General features: G+C 33.0%; 2 protein-coding genes, 1 non-coding gene and 1 pseudogene across 3 annotated transcripts; 1 reads left to right on the top strand and 3 right to left on the bottom strand.

The window, feature by feature from the left end:
* On the top strand, nt 139–1,739 carry LOC109331299 (UPF0434 protein ERGA_CDS_01260). Its single transcript, XM_019565707.1, has 3 exons — nt 139–273; nt 469–523; nt 1,345–1,739. Exons 1-3 carry the CDS (start codon nt 185–187, stop codon nt 1,468–1,470), a joined length of 270 nt encoding a protein of 89 aa, XP_019421252.1. The 5' UTR covers nt 139–184; the 3' UTR covers nt 1,471–1,739.
* On the bottom strand, nt 5,390–5,461 carry TRNAE-UUC. Its single transcript has one exon. It is a non-coding gene; the product is annotated as a tRNA-Glu (tRNA).
* LOC109331297 (protein FD-like) lies at nt 7,041–8,357 on the bottom strand. The gene is made up of 3 exons (XM_019565705.1): nt 7,725–8,357; nt 7,542–7,619; nt 7,041–7,298 (listed from the first exon to the last, which is right to left on the bottom strand). The coding sequence occupies exons 1-3, from the start codon at nt 8,151–8,153 to the stop codon at nt 7,221–7,223; spliced, it is 585 nt and encodes a 194-aa protein (XP_019421250.1). The 5' UTR covers nt 8,154–8,357; the 3' UTR covers nt 7,041–7,220.
* Nucleotides 13,966–18,695, bottom strand: LOC109331296 (annotated as a pseudogene).

The following is an 18,731-nucleotide window of genomic DNA, read 5'->3' as shown; positions in this document are numbered from 1 at the left end:
TTCAACTCATAAAATATATCTTTTTTGTTTTTTTCTTCTTCTAAAGACCCAACTAGTAAAATGAGTTAAACCGATAAAAGTTTTGGCCGGGTCCAGTGTTGGGTATGAAGCTAATCGATGATTGAATACCCAGCTAAGCAGTGATACTGATTCAAGGGGAGAAAGTGAACAAGTTTGGTACGAAATGGTGGGAGAGGTGTTGCACAAAGCTGCCTTATTTGCCAGATCCCTATCCCATGTTTTGGTTTGCCCTCTTTCTAAGCAGCCCTTGAGGTCTTTTCTCAATTATTCATTCTTTTTTCAATTCCTTTTGGAGGGGAACGAAGGAAAATGATGTAAGACTTTGGAGCCATAAAATACACTTGTGAGACGACTCTGAAGCCTTCCGATTTCTCTTCGTTCCCTCCAAAACCCATCCCGCAGCCAGACCCTAATTAACTCAATTTATCTATCTCTCTTTTTGTGTAGGTATTGTGAACTATCAAATTCCCTCATCAGTGATGCTATTGGCGTTTCTTTTCCTGTAACTTATATCTCACTTCTTTTATTTCTTCACCCCTTTCTATCTTTTGTAATGTTAATGTTCCTCATTTCATTTGTTTACAAGTTTGGTCCTTTCATTTACTTGCTCAAACTCTAATGAACCCTGCCACTCATAGTATAGTATCTCTATATCTCCCATTTTTTTAGCATTCATGGCTTTGAGCTTCTTTGGCAACATTAACTTACAGTGGTAGATTATAGCTTATTCAATCAGTCAAAAACCTTAAGAGCTGTCTTCCCATAAATAAATTAATAAATGGAGATTGTAACTAACCAAAAGAGAGATAATAGATTTTGAAAGTTAGATTTTGTAAAGTTACACTATTTTAACACAGAGAAAAAGATGTATACACTGTCAGTGTATCATCCAAAGTTGATATTTAATTATCCTTTTGACTTTTCCGAAAAAGTAATTCAAATGAATGGTGAATGATGTAGCGTATGTGTATAAATCTTTACACTGACTACATGCTAGTGTTGGGAGGCTGCAAATAATCATGTTATCATTTTTGCCCTATGATTTTTTCAGCATAAGTCCCCTTTTGTGGATATCTTTGTTCTTTATGCAAATCTGTCTTAAGGATGACAACTTTTTAATTCTAAATTATAAGGAATCATAAAATGTTTACTAGAATAAAGAAAACTAAGATGTTTAACACACAAAAACTGGATCTGTAAATGGCAGATATCACTGAACACACAGAACCCACAACACAAGGGCATAATTACATGTAAGTAGTAATTTGCAAATAGTTTTAGACTCAGATGACTTATCCTCCATTTTTTCCTTCACTCTGTCAGATAAAAAATGGGATACCTTGCTTGGTGCCGAGAGATGGGAAGATACTCGAGGAAGATGCGTCAAAGCCTGACAGTGACGCCAATTCATCTACAGTAAATGAAGATAATCAGGGAAGACGTTTTTAAGATGAACTGTAAGATTTTTTTATGCGGGATTGATGTTGCCTTTTTATGAATTTTCTCTTGTCTTGTTTCAATGATAATCAAGTCACCTATGACTATGAGGATGATGTTCTTACATAAAGTGTGCTACTTAGAAGTTACCATGCTACGCTATTGTGGAAGAAATATGCTTCTTCCCTCTCAACAAAAATTGAACAAATAAATCTCACAGTTTCCCCTTCCCTTTTACTGTGTTATGGATCATTTTGACCAAGACTGAGCTGGTTGTTTTATTTCTCTTAGATTTCTTTTAACTTTGTTATTCAACTTCTGTTATCACTCGTATTCAAATTTAGGATTGATACCGAGTTTAGTAAAACAATAAGGATAATATTTTTGTGCGGTGATCATAAGGCAATATTTTCTTCCAAGGGTTTGGTATAGAAATAAATCTTGTTTATAGTCACAGTTGCTATTATGCAAAACCAATAAAATACTCTCACACCATTATTTTAATGATGTGAAGTATTTTATTGGTTTTCCCTATACAAATTCTTCTATTGGCATAGATGTATACTTGCTCTGCATAAAGGCTAAATAGATTTTTGAACCTTGATCCATGTTACTAGTGATAATGAAGCTAAATGCCACCAATTTTGAGGCATGGAAACGTGAGTAATACTTTCTGGTGTCTTGTCTTTCTTTTATTTTCTGCCAACCTTCCTAACACTTTCAAACTAGTGATCTCTATACATGGAAAGGGATTAGTCTTCAATGGTTGGTTGGGTGAGGGAACCCTTGAGCACACCAAAAGACATTGCTGATATTTATTCTTGTGTCTACAACAATAGTCAAGCCTATTTTGCTGTACTTTAAGATAGCTGTATGGATTGAATAATATCATAATACTTTATCAAAAATTATATTCGCAGATTAACCTTCATATTTTATTTACTAGTGTCACATATAGTTTTTTTAGAAGCTGACATAACTGAGTCTTTTCTTATTTGTACAGCAATGTAAGAATGTAAGATGTGAACAGTGTGAGAAGTAGTTAAGTAGGCCTTGGTATAACACTGTTTATTCACTTACCTTGTGGCTGTGCTACATTTTTCTGTGATATTTTTACTTTATGGTCTAAATTTGAAGTTGAGTCTTCTTTTCACTGCTTGTTTTTTTCACCATCAATTTCATGAGAAAACTCTGTTTCATTGGCATAAAACGTTATTGCCCAATCAACACCTTTGACAATGTTTTTTTAAGCATAACATGTTGTTTTTATGATAAGTTCAGCAGATACTTTCTTATCATGATACCCCTTTTCATCATACTCCATCAAGTGCACTTGTCAATTCCCATCAACCATACAACACCTCTTTTTTGTAACTTAATATATAAAAATGACTTTTCATAAAATTCAAATGAAGATTTTCTTAGAATTACTTAAATACATTTAAAAATTGATAAATTTATCTTATAATTATAATTGACTAATTATAGTGGACTATAATGTTACACAGTTAAACCAAACTCAATGTTTAAATTTCATTCTTTAGTGCCCCTGTCTTCAAAATACTGGGGCTGTGTCTGTTCAAACTTTAAGCCCAAAGAGTTATGGTTTGATTCAGCATGACTAAAATAAAATCACTCATTATTTTTCACCTAGAAATTTAAGCATTCTCCTAAAAACTCGAGCCTTCATGATTGGTTTTATATCTTTCCTACCATGTAAAACACATAGGCTCACAAAACGTGTAAGGCAAGTTACATTTGCCATGAACATGCACACGCCCATAAAATGTGTGAAACAAGGTAGAATCGTCACATTTGCAATCAATTATGCATATTCATTACAAAATATGGACACCGTGGACGTATGTCACTTGTTGAAAAATTTCAATTAGAGTGTCCCAAGGGCATCAAAATACCTTTATATCTCAACTAACATTGATAAGGTTACTATGCCGTCATGGATCACCTTCCTAACTTATTGAAAAAAGCAAGCACAATGAGGAATTGGGGAGATAAATAAGTTGAAATCGTTAAGGTTTCATCTCAAAACCAATTGGCTATGACAGGAGTATTTTAATATGTAGGTAGATGATGTGAGATTTACTTTCCAAAATGCCCCCTCCACATAAGTCTGCTGACCAGGCGAAATGTTACTTTTAACCGATAACTAAATGACATCTTTTGGCCCATGACAACCGAGAAAAAGTTGGGTTCTGGCTTGATACCATGTTAACGTTCCATCTCAAAACCAATTGACTATGAGATGAGCAGTCCAACAAATATTTAAACTATTCCCGAGACAATAAGGTGGGCGATATGAGTCTTTCGAATAGAAATGCATAATGAAAGCACAAGATACTAGGTACATAAAGTAGTTAGGCATATGGTAGTTTATAGTATTATTCTCTCTCACAAACAAATGAGATATCTATATATCTAGGTCGAGAGTAACAATCTGTGTTGGTGTAACCTCTTTATGTTTGGACGAAAGAAACTTTCACACATACCTTATCTAACCAACCTTTCAAACCAAGCAAAACATCTAACCATGACTAAATAACAGCTACAATAGTGATAATAAGACCCATTAGTTGATATTCCACTTCTTATTAAGTATCTAATAGAGATAGTTATAATAAGTTACCTATATTTCAGTAATTGAAATGAGTCTCAAAGGTTTAGTATCACTTTTCTTCAATTTTATTGGTCTAGCTGAAAGACCAAGAAACAAGGGTACCCCTTTACCTTACATGCTACCAAGCACTATTAATATTTCTGAATCTGCATCATCATTATCAAATTTTATGGAGAATGTTGAGGATGGTAAGTGTTGTGTGTGCTTGTCAAAGTTAAGCAACAAAGATGAAATCCGTGTTCTTCCTTGCATGCATGAGTTTCATAAGATATGTGTAAATAAATGGCTAAAGGGTCACCAGAAAACATGTCCTCTTTGCCGTTTCTCAATAGGGGCTAAAGAAAAGTCTCATCATCATCGTGCTGAAATGTTCACTGAAGAGATGCTAATATGGTTTTCTTCTTTCCATATAGCTGGTATGTAATATCTAAGTTCACTAATGAATCTATAGATATTGTGATTTTGTGCAAGCCATGCAAGGCTTATGAATCTGATTTTTTAAGCAAGCTTAAATGAAATGCTTTTTATCTTATGAATTTGTTGCCAGATAATAATACTATAATAGTAGTAGTTCTCAAACATCATGAATCTCCAAGTACTTAATATACCGTGTTGATAATTTCCATCGATCTTCGTAGCGTAGAATCACTAAAATTCAATGCCAATAATATGGATATTTAGTTTCTTTCATGCTTTACCCTCTTGAAAAGGTTTTTGCTCTTTTAAAATCTAGTTCTAAACCATTTTAACTCTAAGTATTTGGTTATAAAAAGAAATAAAATACATTTTGATGATACTTTATAGAAGTGTTGATGTATCTGGTTTTAAAATTTGAATCACTCAACTGAGTTAATTTGTCTAATATGTGTCTATAATAGACAATAACTTTCTTATACGATATTAACATGTGTTACAAGACACATATTAGACAAACTATGATTCAATTTTTGAAACCATATACATTACTAATTCTATAAAATATTGAACATATATTTAGGAAAGGAACCCCAGTACTATGCCTAAAAATCCAAATATTTATGGATTTTGTAGATTCTTTTCTATTTATTAATTAAAAAGGTTAAATATTGAACAAATGTTATATTTCAAGCATTTTTATTTATTGATGGTAGATAAGTCCAGAACGGTAGCATGATCCAAAGATGAAAGCATAAACTAAGACACTTAACATTGGGTCATATTATAGACAGTGACGATTCTAAATGCTTTGTCCATGTGGGTAAGAGCCAGGCATCAACCCAAAAACTTCGAATTAAAAGCAAAGCCGAAAACAAAAAATTCCGTTGCCGGGAATCGAACCCGGGTCTCCTGGGTGAAAGCCAGATATCCTAACCGCTGGACGACAACGGAGAATGATATTAAGTAGTCATAAATCAATTTCCTTTAAGATCTATACTTTGATATATTCTGATCAGCACAGCCAAAAATATTATATAAAATCAACGGATCTACACATTAAAAATATTTTGCACAAATTTTTAGACTTTTTAACTTTATATAATTCTTTTTGTATCTATTTCAAATTTATATATTTTTAACTTAAAAAAAGTTAAATTAGGGTTGATCGATATAGATTCCCATGTTTAAAATATGTATTGGACTCATCTAATATATATTTTAATTAAACTACAATAATTTATATTAATATTGTGGTGAAATTTTTAAATCATTATATATAAATAAATATTTATGCAATACTTTCTTGTAACTTATGAACGTGAAAAGTGAATAACCAAAATATTTTATTTAGACCTAAAAAAAAAAACAATATGATGAGAAGGTAAATTTGATGATTTGAGAGAGGCACAAAGTGATGAAAGGTATGCTATAACTTTATTCCAAATATGGTATCAACTTATCCAACCTATGTCTTGCAACTTGTAATATCTTACATGTTAATGATGTTGGTCCTACATATCTTTTTTCTTGTATTCATAAAATCTAATTTGTTAGGTATTGACCTTGTAACCTATTCTTTGTCCTTGTCTTTCTTTTTCTCTTCCACTCTTGACCTACTTTTAGTAAAGTCATAAACTACTAGATATTTTAGCTGAGTTGCTTTGTCATCAATTAATATCTAACGATTCTAACCTTACGTTAGCCCTTTAGTACCCCACTTGTGGTACCACAAGTAATATTATATATATATATCTATAATATTAAATGAAATGTTATGTTTGTTAATTTATAAATGTGAACAACATTATATTGATGGAGAAATATACATTTGATATATATTATTGTAACTTAATTATATTTTATAATTATTATTATTATTATTTTTCTTATTCTTTTTTATTGTCCAAAATGATATACAAATACAATTATATAAGTTGTCTGTAATTTTTTTAAATATTTTTGAGTTTCTAGTGGGAATTGGTATCCAAGGACATTATTATTATTATTATTATTATTATGAACTTGGACAATAATCAGCGCTATCTTCAACCGTATCTCATTCTCTGTCCCAAACTTATCATATTTTATCATGTAAATGAAAGAAAAATTATAAATAAAAATAATAAAATATTATAATTTGATTGATTTGAGACATGAAATAACACCGAACTTAACTCTATAGCTACAGTGGTTGATGCACAACCAGCCAACCGACAATACTAACTCATCTTTTAAAATAGAATATGCAAAAGTACAATACTAAGTATTTTACTAAATTAGCCTTGGCCTATCTTTATATGTCGTACCATTCCCCCACATACCCCTTCCACTACTTTCCACTTGAAGAAATTTATGTAAAAAACAAAAATTGCTAAACGTCAAAACCAAAGGAACAATTCCATAAAAAGACCCATCAAATTAAGCCCTCTTTGGTTGATGACCCTACAAGAGGGGCAAATGCAAAAGCACCTTCTTTCTTATACATTTCCTTATAAACATATATATATATATATATATATATATATATATATATATATTCCTCTAACTCTAAGCCAATGTCTATCTAAAGAAAGATTCAAAAGTATAACGTGGAATAATTATATCCACCCATTACATCATCATCATTATCATACACTACTACTCAAAAGGGTAAGAGTTTTCATGGCCAAATAAATGACACTACTACTTTGCTTCTAGATCTATGTATTTCTCAAAATGGAGCAGTAGATGTTCGATATAGAGTGTTCTTCTTCTTCTTCTTTTGCTGAATGGCTGCGGCTTCATATGACTGCAAGCATATACATACATATATATATATATATGGCAGGGACAACAATTTTATAATAATAAGGCAAAACCTCAAAACTAACTAGTTTCTAGTTTCTACTATTAATAGTCTAAAAATGGAAGTGTGTAGAGTTTGGATAAAAGGGAAAAAACAGTGTTTAACTACATTATGCAAAATTGAGCAACACTAAGAAAAAGAAAATAATGAAATGTGATAATAATCATGAATGAGTTGAGTCATTACCTGTTGTTGCTGTCTCTTGAGCCTTGCATTTTCTTCCATCAAACGTTCAACTTTAAGCTGCAGTTCCTTTGTATAAGCCTGAAGATAAACAATTACCACACTCACATGTTAAAATATTATTATCTGTCATTATTTTTATATTCTTATGAATGGTGAATTTGTTAAAGGAGCAATAATATTTGCCTGCTTTCTGGCTCGTGAACGTGCAGCAGATTCACGGTTTTTGATCATACGCTTGTTTTTTCTCTCCCCACGGTTGCGACTTGGTGGTTCAGTAAACCCTTTGGTCTCAAAACTTGGCAAAGAAGCGGTGCAATTCAAGCTCTCAAATGGAGGAGTAGTAGTAGTAGTGGTGGTGCTATAACAAGATACCTTGGGACGAGAACAACTAAGGCTGAGAGCAGTAACTGGAGTTGGTGGAGCTGTAGTGTAAAGTGAACATGAATTTGAAGAAGAAATGTTTGAACAAGTATTTGATGATGGGACTATGCTAAGAAAATCTTGGAACATTGCACCTCCAAAAGTGGAACCCCTTGTACTCATGGATGAGCGTGTGTTATGTTCATTCAAGGAAGCAAGGTTTATGTCTTTCCACACCTCTTCCATCGTCATAGTGCTACTACAAATTCTTAATCTTGAAGGAGAAGAAGGGTTTGTTACAGTTGAAGAATAAGAACAAGAAGAAGAAGAAGAAGACAGTGGTAATTTTAAGTTTGAAGCTATGGTTGTTCTTGTTTGGTGATGACAACATTTGATTATGATAGTTACTGAGAGGAATAAGAGTTATTTATTTAACAAAAGACTCATATAAGTTGGGAGAGAAAAAAAATTAAAGTCTAGTATTCATGGTTGCTTGATATTTTCTGAGGCACGACATCTAGTTCATATTTGTTGTCTCATATTTTTTATGTTATTCCATGTGCCAAGAAATATGATTGGTTGAAAAAATATTTAATAATTATAATTTTAATTTAAATAATTTTTTAACAAATCAAAAGTAATGATACATAAAGTGATATGAAGTGGTAGCAGATGTCGTCCGTTTGTGGGAGTGGTCATATCAGAACCAAGACACGTGACATGCGGGCCCCTATAAGCCAGTGGCCTAATGACCCATAAGTAATAGGGTCTCTCACTTATAAAAGTTTTACTTTTGGGTGCAGAGATGAGTGTCAAGAAAATAATTAATCATTGTATGATATTCAAATTTAATGCCAGAAAAAGAATGAAAGTGGAAGAAAAAGGAAAGGATATTGTTTTTTTTTTTCGCAAATTCGTTTCAGAAGCTGGCTGAATAAGTAATTTTTTCACAATTGTTTCTCTTTGTTTAAGCTATTCGCCAAACAAGATACATCATAAATTCTTTGTCCATTTAATTTGAACTAGGATTGGATTAATTCGTGCTTAGGCCACAAATGGCTTTTTTAGAAAAAGCTAAACTCTCATTTTTTATAATCATATTCAAATTGTCATTTTCCACTTGATAAAAAGTGGCTTATTGCTACGATGGTCCCTTCCTTCTTTTAGGTGGATGCCATATTTATAGTAATATATAGGTGCAGCAATGATGCTACAATATTTTTTTAAATTCTAGTTTTATTGCTTCTGCCTGATTTTATTTTTATAATAATGATTTTATTTCTTTTTGTCACGTTCAACGTTAATATCTTCCATATTCTGGTGTTAATTATAGAACACAAATGAAACTCAACTTGTAGCATAATCAGTGTAGCTCCAAAAACGAAAAAATATTATCTGTTAACAATATAGCTCTAACCAAAATATTAATATGAGACACGTGAAGCTCAACTTCGCATAAATAAGAGTGCAACTACAGAAAAAAACAAAATAACATGAGCAAAAGAATAAGTGTTATGTTGATGCAGTAAAACTGACAAGAGAGATGAAAAGCAACACACATGTAATGACAGATAGGACTCACGTTGTTGTTGAGTTGATGAATAAATTATGTTTTTTCTTTAAAAATATTAATGCAAAATATATTGTCACTCGTATGATGCACGAGTATCCTACTAGTTTTATTTGAACTCATGTCAGTATAATGGATTAACTCCCTTATTTTTATGTGTAAATCTTAAATATATGCACATAAACACAAGTTACAAATATTACAAATACTCTAGTTTCAATCATTAACTTCAGTGAAGTTATCATGTACCCGGTAAGAATTTTTTTCGTTTAATGGAGAGGTAAGTACCACATAATAATACACAAAAGACAATATGTAATTAAATTTTTATCCCTTTGTCTTGCCATAAAAGTATTGGTATTCTCATATCAATGCCTGTGCCTATTTCTTCCTAACTATTCCTCTTTTTCTCTCTTCTATCTACCTTTGCCATTTTAACCAATTTTCCATATGAAGAGGAGACACAATTTCCTTTAAATGCTTCTCCTCTATTTTACTACTTCATCAGATGTGTCATCATGTACTAAAATCAAACCAAATCGTGCAACGTTTTTAATAAACACGTGAAGATTTTAGAGATTGGTTTTACTACTTCGCTAGAACCGAAGATAGCTAATGATGGGTAACGAAACCTTTCAAAGCTGGTTTGATTGATCTAGACCCAACAAGCTAGATAGCTAGCATTACTAGTGTATAGATTCTCAAAAAGAAAATCAGTGAGAATCTGACTCATCACGTTTAATTGTTTGAATTATGATTGATTTACATATTTATACTACATTACAAATACAGATTCGTTAAATAGCACGAATATCTAAAAAAATAAAAAAATAAAGAAAAATAAATAAATATTAAGATAGGTATGAGATTCGTTTCCAATAAAATATAGGATAATATATATTTGTTTTTAATAAAATTATGATTAGATTCAATTTCAATAAAACACCAATTTATTTAAAGGTCATAAAGACTCATACCAACATACGATCACATCGCTTTCACCCTCTAATAGTCAGTCCATCATACCGACTCTTCAATCCACAATATTGCTATCAAGGATGAGACGAAATTGATATTATTTGTATTTCTAGGGCTAGACAACAAACAATTTTATGAATTATTCTACTATATTTTCTAATTTTGGAGGAACAATGATTTTCAATTTTCATTATATTTTTTACTTTGAATATTTTGATTTATACTTATAATTTTATCATATTTTATGTGTTTTTTTATTTTATACATGTATCCTTGAACATGTCATATCCTATATTTTAGAAAAAATGTATATCGGCATATCAAATACATATCATATCAAACACACGTATCCATATTCCTACTTCATACCTACATTTTACTACCAAATTTCATTACTCTCCTTCCAACTTTACATTCAGGTAATAAGCTTAAGTAAGGTACAAATACATAATACTGTGAACATTAGTGACTAACATACTTCATTCATTTCATTAGTTTCAAAACGTTTTACTATTGGTTTTTATCTTGTTGTATATGTTCGATGTTTTATAAAATAAATATAAATTATGTATTTTTTCAAATCTACCGTTATTTATTTAAGCATTTTACTCAACTAAATTAATAGTCACTCTTTAGTAAAGTGCATGAGATTCTCATTTAATAGAATATGAGAATAATAAATATATGTAGCTTTACCCACAATTAAATAGACTATTTCCAAAAATTTATGAGATATTTTAATCAAATCATTATTTTATATCATTCATTTTTTTTTTAAACTATATGCATAACTTACATTATGGAAGGAGTAGTTATTTAATGTTACAATCTTAAGAAATGAAGGATAGAAATTTTAATTTAAAAATGCTGAGTTCAATAAACTACGGTAACATCACTCTTGTACCTAGCTAAGATGGTTAGATTCCTTAGACATTTCTTTTGTTGAGAGTGTATCTGTCAAACACAATCGTATTGTTGAGTTGTCCATAGGTAGAGTTAGAAATAAGTTAAGTTTCAGATAAATACCAAATTAGTTCGGTTCATTGTTAGCCTTATCCATTAATATAAGAATTGAAGTTGGAGTAATGAGTAACTGTTGGATGGGTGATACAGACGCCCTAGATTCAGACCTACGTAGTTGGAAGCAGAGGGGAACAGTAAAAAAGGGTCACGTCTCTTAACAACACTTGGACAAAGCAGGATTCACTTTCTTTTCCAATGCGTATTTCCCCACTTTCACTTTTACACTCCATTCCCATGCTAACAGTGCCCAAGTCGTCCTGGGTCTGAATTCAATTTTTATATATATAAAAAAATATATACATTGATAACATAAGAGTTTTTTATTCTGTCATTATATTATTTACTATTCATTTTCAATAAAATCTTTAAAAAATAATCTAAATAGATGGTGGATAATATACTAATTATATATACACCTTTATATTGTCAATAATAGATATGATATTATCACTAGAAAAGACGGAGGGAGTTCTTGTATGGAAGGGTCCACGTATAGATTAAGCATATATTTTAAATTAAAACCATATCTCTTTTGGTGATAGGAGAGTGATGAATGATGATCACTTGTTTTAAAATAAGTGTATCTCTATATCCCTAGCTAATAAATTTTATCCAAATAATATAAATATGTTATTTTATGTTTTTCGAATTTTTTCTTAATGAAATAGAATAGTTATTTTATTGGCATATATCCTTCTAATATATTTTCTATTCCATATATTTGTTCGGCTGCTTGATAGAACAAGTATCATATTTTGACTAATAATTTGCCATAACTTCAGATTTTTATGTGTAATGAATTTCACTCATCTCAATGTCTTGGAAGTTGGAACACTTTGACTTAGTGATGATTCTCTTTGACATATGTGGAACCTTTTATATCAGTCATTATCTGCCAACAAAGTTTAAGTTCAGTATTATAATTTGTTTGTCTTGTTGGTGTTGAAGTAAGAGGTCAAAAGTTCGCTTTGGTTGGAATCCTTGGTACCTGGTACTTGGTGGACTTTTCAACATTTACCATCTTCAGAAATAGAGTTTTTGAAGAATCTTGGTAAAGAAAATGAGCACATACGAAAGGTGGAATCAGAACTTCAAGGAACTTTGGCAGATGATATATCAACCTTCCAACATATTTTTTAGTGACTAAAGTTATTATAACATTTACCAAGAAATTGCAATTGTAAGTTGAGAATGTTATTTTTTTTAAATGTAACTAAATAGAGTTATATTCTTCACTCTGCTGCTATTTATTTGTTTGGAATCTCTAATACTGATTTATTCTTTTTGTAGTTGTTGAGTTTTATGACTTTATGATAAGTTGAGTGAGGTGTATGAGAAGCTGTTTCTTTTTATTGTATGAAATAGAAGTGTGCAGTCTCTTTATCTGATCTACTACAGTCCTAGACATAACACTCAATGACCTTGATGTTTTTGTCAAAGCTTCAAGAAAGCAAAGGAGACAGAATTAAATGATAGCATGTGGTTATTTAAAATGCAATATGGATTTTCATTTCACAGCTGCACCACTCATGCTTTATAGACACTGCTTTTCTTTAATCAATTCTGAGAAACAGGTTTGTCACAATACTAGGCAGCATATCAAATAGCAATGTATTGTATCTATCATACAAATTACTAATACTAAACAAGTAATTTAAAGTCTTTGATATTTTTAACTCATATCTTATATGGTGTAAATACTGATTAAGAATGTTATATGCACAATAGGATGTTTTTGTGAAACTTCACATATGGATATAGATACTGATGTAATGTTGGGAAGTGTTGAATTGGTGATTTGTGGTTTATTCTTGTAATATATTTTCTGCGGTGGCAGCATATGCATGACCTGAGGTACAAAGCTTTAATGTCAGTGTTGCTTTTAATTTTGAAGGGCAGAAGATTTAGTGTTGGGTATGTGGCGGGGTTGGGGTAGCTAAATTTTGTTGTTGTACTGTCTAGTAGTACTTTGAACCTATTATCTTGAAGCCTATTTATGATTACATTTACTTATGAGTTATGCATATAATTCTTCAACTATAGGAACGATGATTGGAGAATTATAAATGAATATAACATTCGCACACACATATCTATAACTAGTACTGACTTTCCTACGTGTGTGTGTGTATATATATATAAACTACTCTCGAAAATCAGATAATATTATTTAATCTTATAGATGCATGCAGAAACAATTCAATGGGCATTACCAAAACTGTCACCTTCCTTGTTAGCCAACTCTACCTGATATAATAGATACATTTTATGAAATAATCAACTATTACATTCATTGAGGTTTCAGGCAGCTTCAGGTAGAAAAATAGACAATACTAACTATGCGCAGCACTGACAATGATAATTTAAGTCTTTAATAAACCACACAGGCCACTTATGAAAGCATTTATTTGTACGTTTAAATAGAGGGAAACTGAGAAAATAGTATAAATATCAATGTCATAACAGATATATGACATAACGGTCAGGGAAATGACAATTTGACATCACACATTCATTCATTAAATAAATTTTAGGAGAAGCTCCAGCATGATTAAGCTATATATGGTTTTCCCTAAGGCCATAAGCGCTATCAAACACATTAAACAACCCTAGAATGCTCCTAAAACTGGAGGGAAGATGACCTAAGAGATTTTAAAAGCAATTTAGGGGTAATCAAGATAAGCAAAACCCGAATTCCCCAATATTAGCAAACATCCCACTGTACGTGTTAGAACATGATATTCCGGAGAAACTAGTGATCACAAGAGTCATGCTACTAACTAGCTCAACAACAAATTAAAAAAATGAAGGCTTTTCTGGTGTTGGGGGAAGAGGGGAAGGGTTACAGTCTTGGTCCCTATCCAGTATTATATCAAGTCCTAATTATGCCTTGTAAAAAGTTCAAGTCTCATTGTGCCATATACAAAAAACGAGACCGTATTTAGATAACTCGTCATATTCAGCAAGAAATTAGACCTGTGGAAGTAGAGTGATCCAAACCTGGAATACCAACTTGATAAGTACCCTTGTTAGTAGAAACCTGTAATGAACTATTCAAATCCCCCAATGCAGGTCATTGTTGTGAAGCATCATGCATAACATCTAGCCTCCAACACCATCATAGTTAGTTGACTCCAAAGCAATACTTTGTACCTGTTCAGCTAGCATGTCATGATTCAACTTTCCAGGGGTGTGGGATCCTGTTACATTAGGAAGTTGAACTGAAGGAGGCAGGATCCATTTCCTCCAATCATTTCGTGTCCTTATTTTGTCACCCTATGGTATAAAGAAAAATAAATAATTAAAAAAAACATGTTGCATAGACCAAGAAAAAATGTGAATTAACTCAGACCTCTGATGCAAGGTTAAGACAAATACCTGAACTTCGACGACAGATGAAGTTCGAACAGAATCTCGTATAAGTTGGATGTTGTCAGTCAAATGCATGACCTGACAAGACAAATATTTATCCATTGGGTAACGAATGATGCTACAACTCACATTAAAATAAAGAATTTAAAAAAATGTTAGGTGGTATTTAAAAACTGGAAGAGTGGCAGAATTACAAACATCAGATGATATATGAACTCAATCACATGACATTCTAAACAGGTGGATAAAGGAGGCAAACACCTAAAACAATCATGAACATTTACTCATGCATTTCCATTTCATCTGTGATAATCAAAATTGAGATTCTAGATAATTCAGTAGAGCAACTTCTGTATACACCAAAGAGTGAAAATTTTCAAGTTAAGCCAACAAAGGCAGAAGCAATTAAGTGTAGACAAAAATACATTGAACAACACAAACAACAAACCAAAAAGGACTTTATGGTCCACAGTAAGTGTATAACCATAATATTATATGCATAAAAGTAATTAGTCCATTAAACACGCCATTTTACTAGTTATACTAAGGAGGTAATAGCAGTGACAGTTAAAATAATAACAGCCGTATTATTCAATACAGAAAAAAAAACTTTTAACTCTAAGAGACAGAAGAAAAATGTGAAAATTAAAATGATCAAAATTGGCTTTGAATTAAAAGTATTCTTATTCTTATAATGGTGGTGCACAGATTCGTGTATAAACAAAATATGATTATAAAACCCATGCTTTAATTCAGGCATCCTATTTCAGTGAAGGAACTCCAAAGAAAATTATTTCCAAGTTAATGAATGATACTCACTACATGATATCTTCCATTTTCAACATATTGATGTTCAAAGAAAACTTAGACTAGGCACACAAAAATTAAATGTGATATAATTACAATTAGCCCCAAAAGAAGAAGAATCTCCTATATAGATTTCTGTCCAAATACTGTAAGATTTTCCAGAGACACTGCAACAACCTTTTGGTTGTCTTAGCCATAATAGACAACATGATTACTCAAAACCTAAGTCCATATGTTCAAACAAAAATAAAACATCATAAGGTGTACGCTCCACAACCAGAAAAGAAGATTGGGTTAACATTCCATAAAATTAAGAGTAGTCCAGGGTAGGTTGGTAGCTTTTGCATCCTAGCCCCTGCCATGAAATGCAGCACTTCTTATGCACCTTGATCAATCTTCGTTGATTTAATACTAAAGGCTGACCTCAAACAACCATGAAACACATGCCAGCACCAGCAGCCATCGCATGATTGTCATTGAAAAACCAACAAAATTAAGAGATAAATTGATCTAATTAAGAACATAGGCAAACCAATCATTGACTTAACACATGCCAAGAAGCACACAAATCATTCAACAAATAGTTTCCACCTTCCAGTAAAGGATAGATAATCATCAGATACAACTTAATCCCTCTATAAAACATTAATTATTTCTGTAAGGGGAGGGAAGTGTACATATGTTATGAGTCAGACATAAAATCAAAAGAGCATTCCATCTCACATACATTAAAGGCGACCTAAACCTCTCATACATATAGAAAACAATTATATAATGCAATCAACTCACTTGGTTGAAGCCTGCTATTAATTTTATAGGAACCCAGCCTTGGCTATCCATGTTCTGCCGCAAGTATGTATCTTTAACTAAATTCTCATTACTGCAATACACAAGTTGTGGTATGTTTACAGCTGACTTCCTAAACCAAACTAAAGTCAAGAAAACAACAAACAAAATACTGAGTGACTGAAGTGAAACCAGTACCTAAAATAGTAGTCAATCTGGTTGACTATCTTAGCATGCAACTGAAGGTCTGGATCTGTAAAGAAGAGTGGTGGCATTGGAGACAAAAAGGGAACTCTTAGTGAATCTGGGGGTCCAGGTGGACCTGGGACAAATACCACTGTAGACAGTGGAGCTAGTTCTGCAAATGAATAGTTATCAGAGCGCAAACATATCCTGGAAGAAATATTCTTATATTAATAGAGCATACCATTAAATCTAAAGGGGCTACCAAAAGGCCGCACTGGTGGTGGGTGAATAAATGGAGCGGAATTGGGAGGCGGGGGTTGCCTTATGATCCTTGGAACAGCCGTTGGTAGCATAAGGGTGTCTCTACCATTGAAATTTCGATGAGTATTCCAGTCCTGATGGCGTCTATTCCCATAGCTATGGTAGTGAGCACCATCATCCCGCTGATGAGGACCGCTGTTACGGTTTCTAAAAGAATTACGTTGCTGTGGATGATCATTAGATGCAAATCCACTTCTTTGTATATGGTCCCTAGGAGAAGAGTTGTTGGACCCTATTGCAGCATGGGGAGCAGACTGTTGTGGGTGGCCACCGCTGGTAGACACATTTGAACTATTATGCTTGAACGACTTCTGACGAGTTTGCGCCATATTGCTTGTGCTTGCACTATCATTAGATGCCAATCCACTTCTTTGTGTATGGTTCCTAGGAGAAGAGCTGTGGGACACTATTGGAGCATGGGGAGCAGACTGCTGTGGGTGGCCACCATTAGTAGACGTATTTGAACTATTATGCTTCGACGACTTCTGGCGAGTTTGCGCCATATTGCTTGTGCTTGCACTATCACTGACTTGTCTCTGTGAAGAGGAAGGCATGCTTCCAGTCCCCTGTAATTGGCACTTCAAACGATAGAAATGTCGACATGCATATGATAGATAAAACTATGAAACAAAGAACAAAAATGCCAGCAACATGAGGTGTATAGTTTATTTTCTATTTCAATTTTCAGATTGCACATTTACATTAATTATTACAAAAAAACACCACATTTTTTTGAGTTTATCTCCATGATCACTCCTTTTCTGGACGAAATGATGAAAACAACATAGAAGTTTGAGAAAATACAAAACAAATGTTTCAACGTATTCACGATCCATCACTTAATTCACAATCCATCCATATATAATACAGTTTCCACATACAGACAGACTACAGCAGCTACATGCATCTCCCATATAACTAAAACTGAAGAAATACTCACATTCTCTAAATTTCGCCGTGGAAAAAAGACTCAGAAAACAGTTAAAAAGGGAAAATATCTCTAACTGGTAGCGATTATCAAAATATCAGCGCTTGTAACAAAAACAGCAATACTAGACAAGAGAACCAGACCTGAAATTGTAGCACATTTGATGATCCATCCAAGAAACCCTTCGACGACGATTCTTGTTTCGCCGAAGATCTAGCTGAATCGGACAAAGCGGGCCAAGAGACGGCATCCATGACTGGTGGCTTAACCACCGAAGAAGATGCGTCATCGGAGGAGGACTTGTTCCATGCAGGCCTCTTCACACTACCGACATCATTCCCGCCGTTGTTATCAGAGCTCTCGACGGAGCAGCTAGATTCATCCACCGGCGAGACAACAGAAGGAGAAGGTTCAACGATGGCATCCACCGCCGACGGCGAGGACGGTGAAGCTGCAGCAGTATCCGATTCGGCGCGGACAACCTGGCTCCACGGCGGTGATACATGGCGGCGCGATTGGTGGTGATCGGAGGAATGGTTACCGGTCAAGGTCATGGTGTATCTCAGTGTGTGAGTGGATGAGAAGATGAAGTTAACAATGGAGATTGATTTGATTTTGTGCACAGTGTTTTGGGGTTTCGATGAAACTCCAAAACCCAATGTGGGAGAATTAGGGTTCCAAAATTTGAACGATCCACGAGGCAAAGGAAGAATAACAATCAACTCGTGTTACGACTCTGTGTGTGAGAGAGAGGAAAAGATGCGTTTTAGAAGAATGCTTCGGATGCTAGATTAATGGTATGTTCCGGAAATACCCCTGCGTTATTTCCATTTGCTTTTCACTAGGACTGGGTATTGAC

The sequence above is a fragment of the Lupinus angustifolius genome, chromosome LG17, assembly GCF_001865875.1.
Source record: "Lupinus angustifolius cultivar Tanjil chromosome LG17, LupAngTanjil_v1.0, whole genome shotgun sequence".
Classification (NCBI taxonomy): domain Eukaryota; kingdom Viridiplantae; phylum Streptophyta; class Magnoliopsida; order Fabales; family Fabaceae; genus Lupinus; species Lupinus angustifolius.
Note: the sequence above shows the minus strand (reverse complement) of the source record. Positions and strands in the feature narration are given on the sequence as shown.

Bases quoted from the DNA above. Each gene is read 5' to 3' on its own strand.
- LOC109331299 (XM_019565707.1), top strand. From the start codon at position 185: ATGGTGGGAGAGGTGTTGCACAAAGCTGCCTTATTTGCCAGATCCCTA. The intron at 274-468 runs GTCTTTTCTCAA...CTTTTTGTGTAG, and splicing joins CTTTCTAAGCAGCCCTTGAG to GTATTGTGAACTATCAAATT. The intron at 524-1,344 runs GTAACTTATATC...TCACTCTGTCAG, and splicing joins CTATTGGCGTTTCTTTTCCT to ATAAAAAATGGGATACCTTG.
- LOC109331297 (XM_019565705.1), bottom strand. From the start codon at position 8,153: ATGACGATGGAAGAGGTGTGGAAAGACATAAACCTTGCTTCCTTGAAT. The intron at 7,620-7,724 runs GCAAATATTATT...GTTTATCTTCAG, and splicing joins GTTCACGAGCCAGAAAGCAG to GCTTATACAAAGGAACTGCA. The intron at 7,299-7,541 runs GTAATGACTCAA...ATATGCTTGCAG, and splicing joins TCAAGAGACAGCAACAACAG to TCATATGAAGCCGCAGCCAT.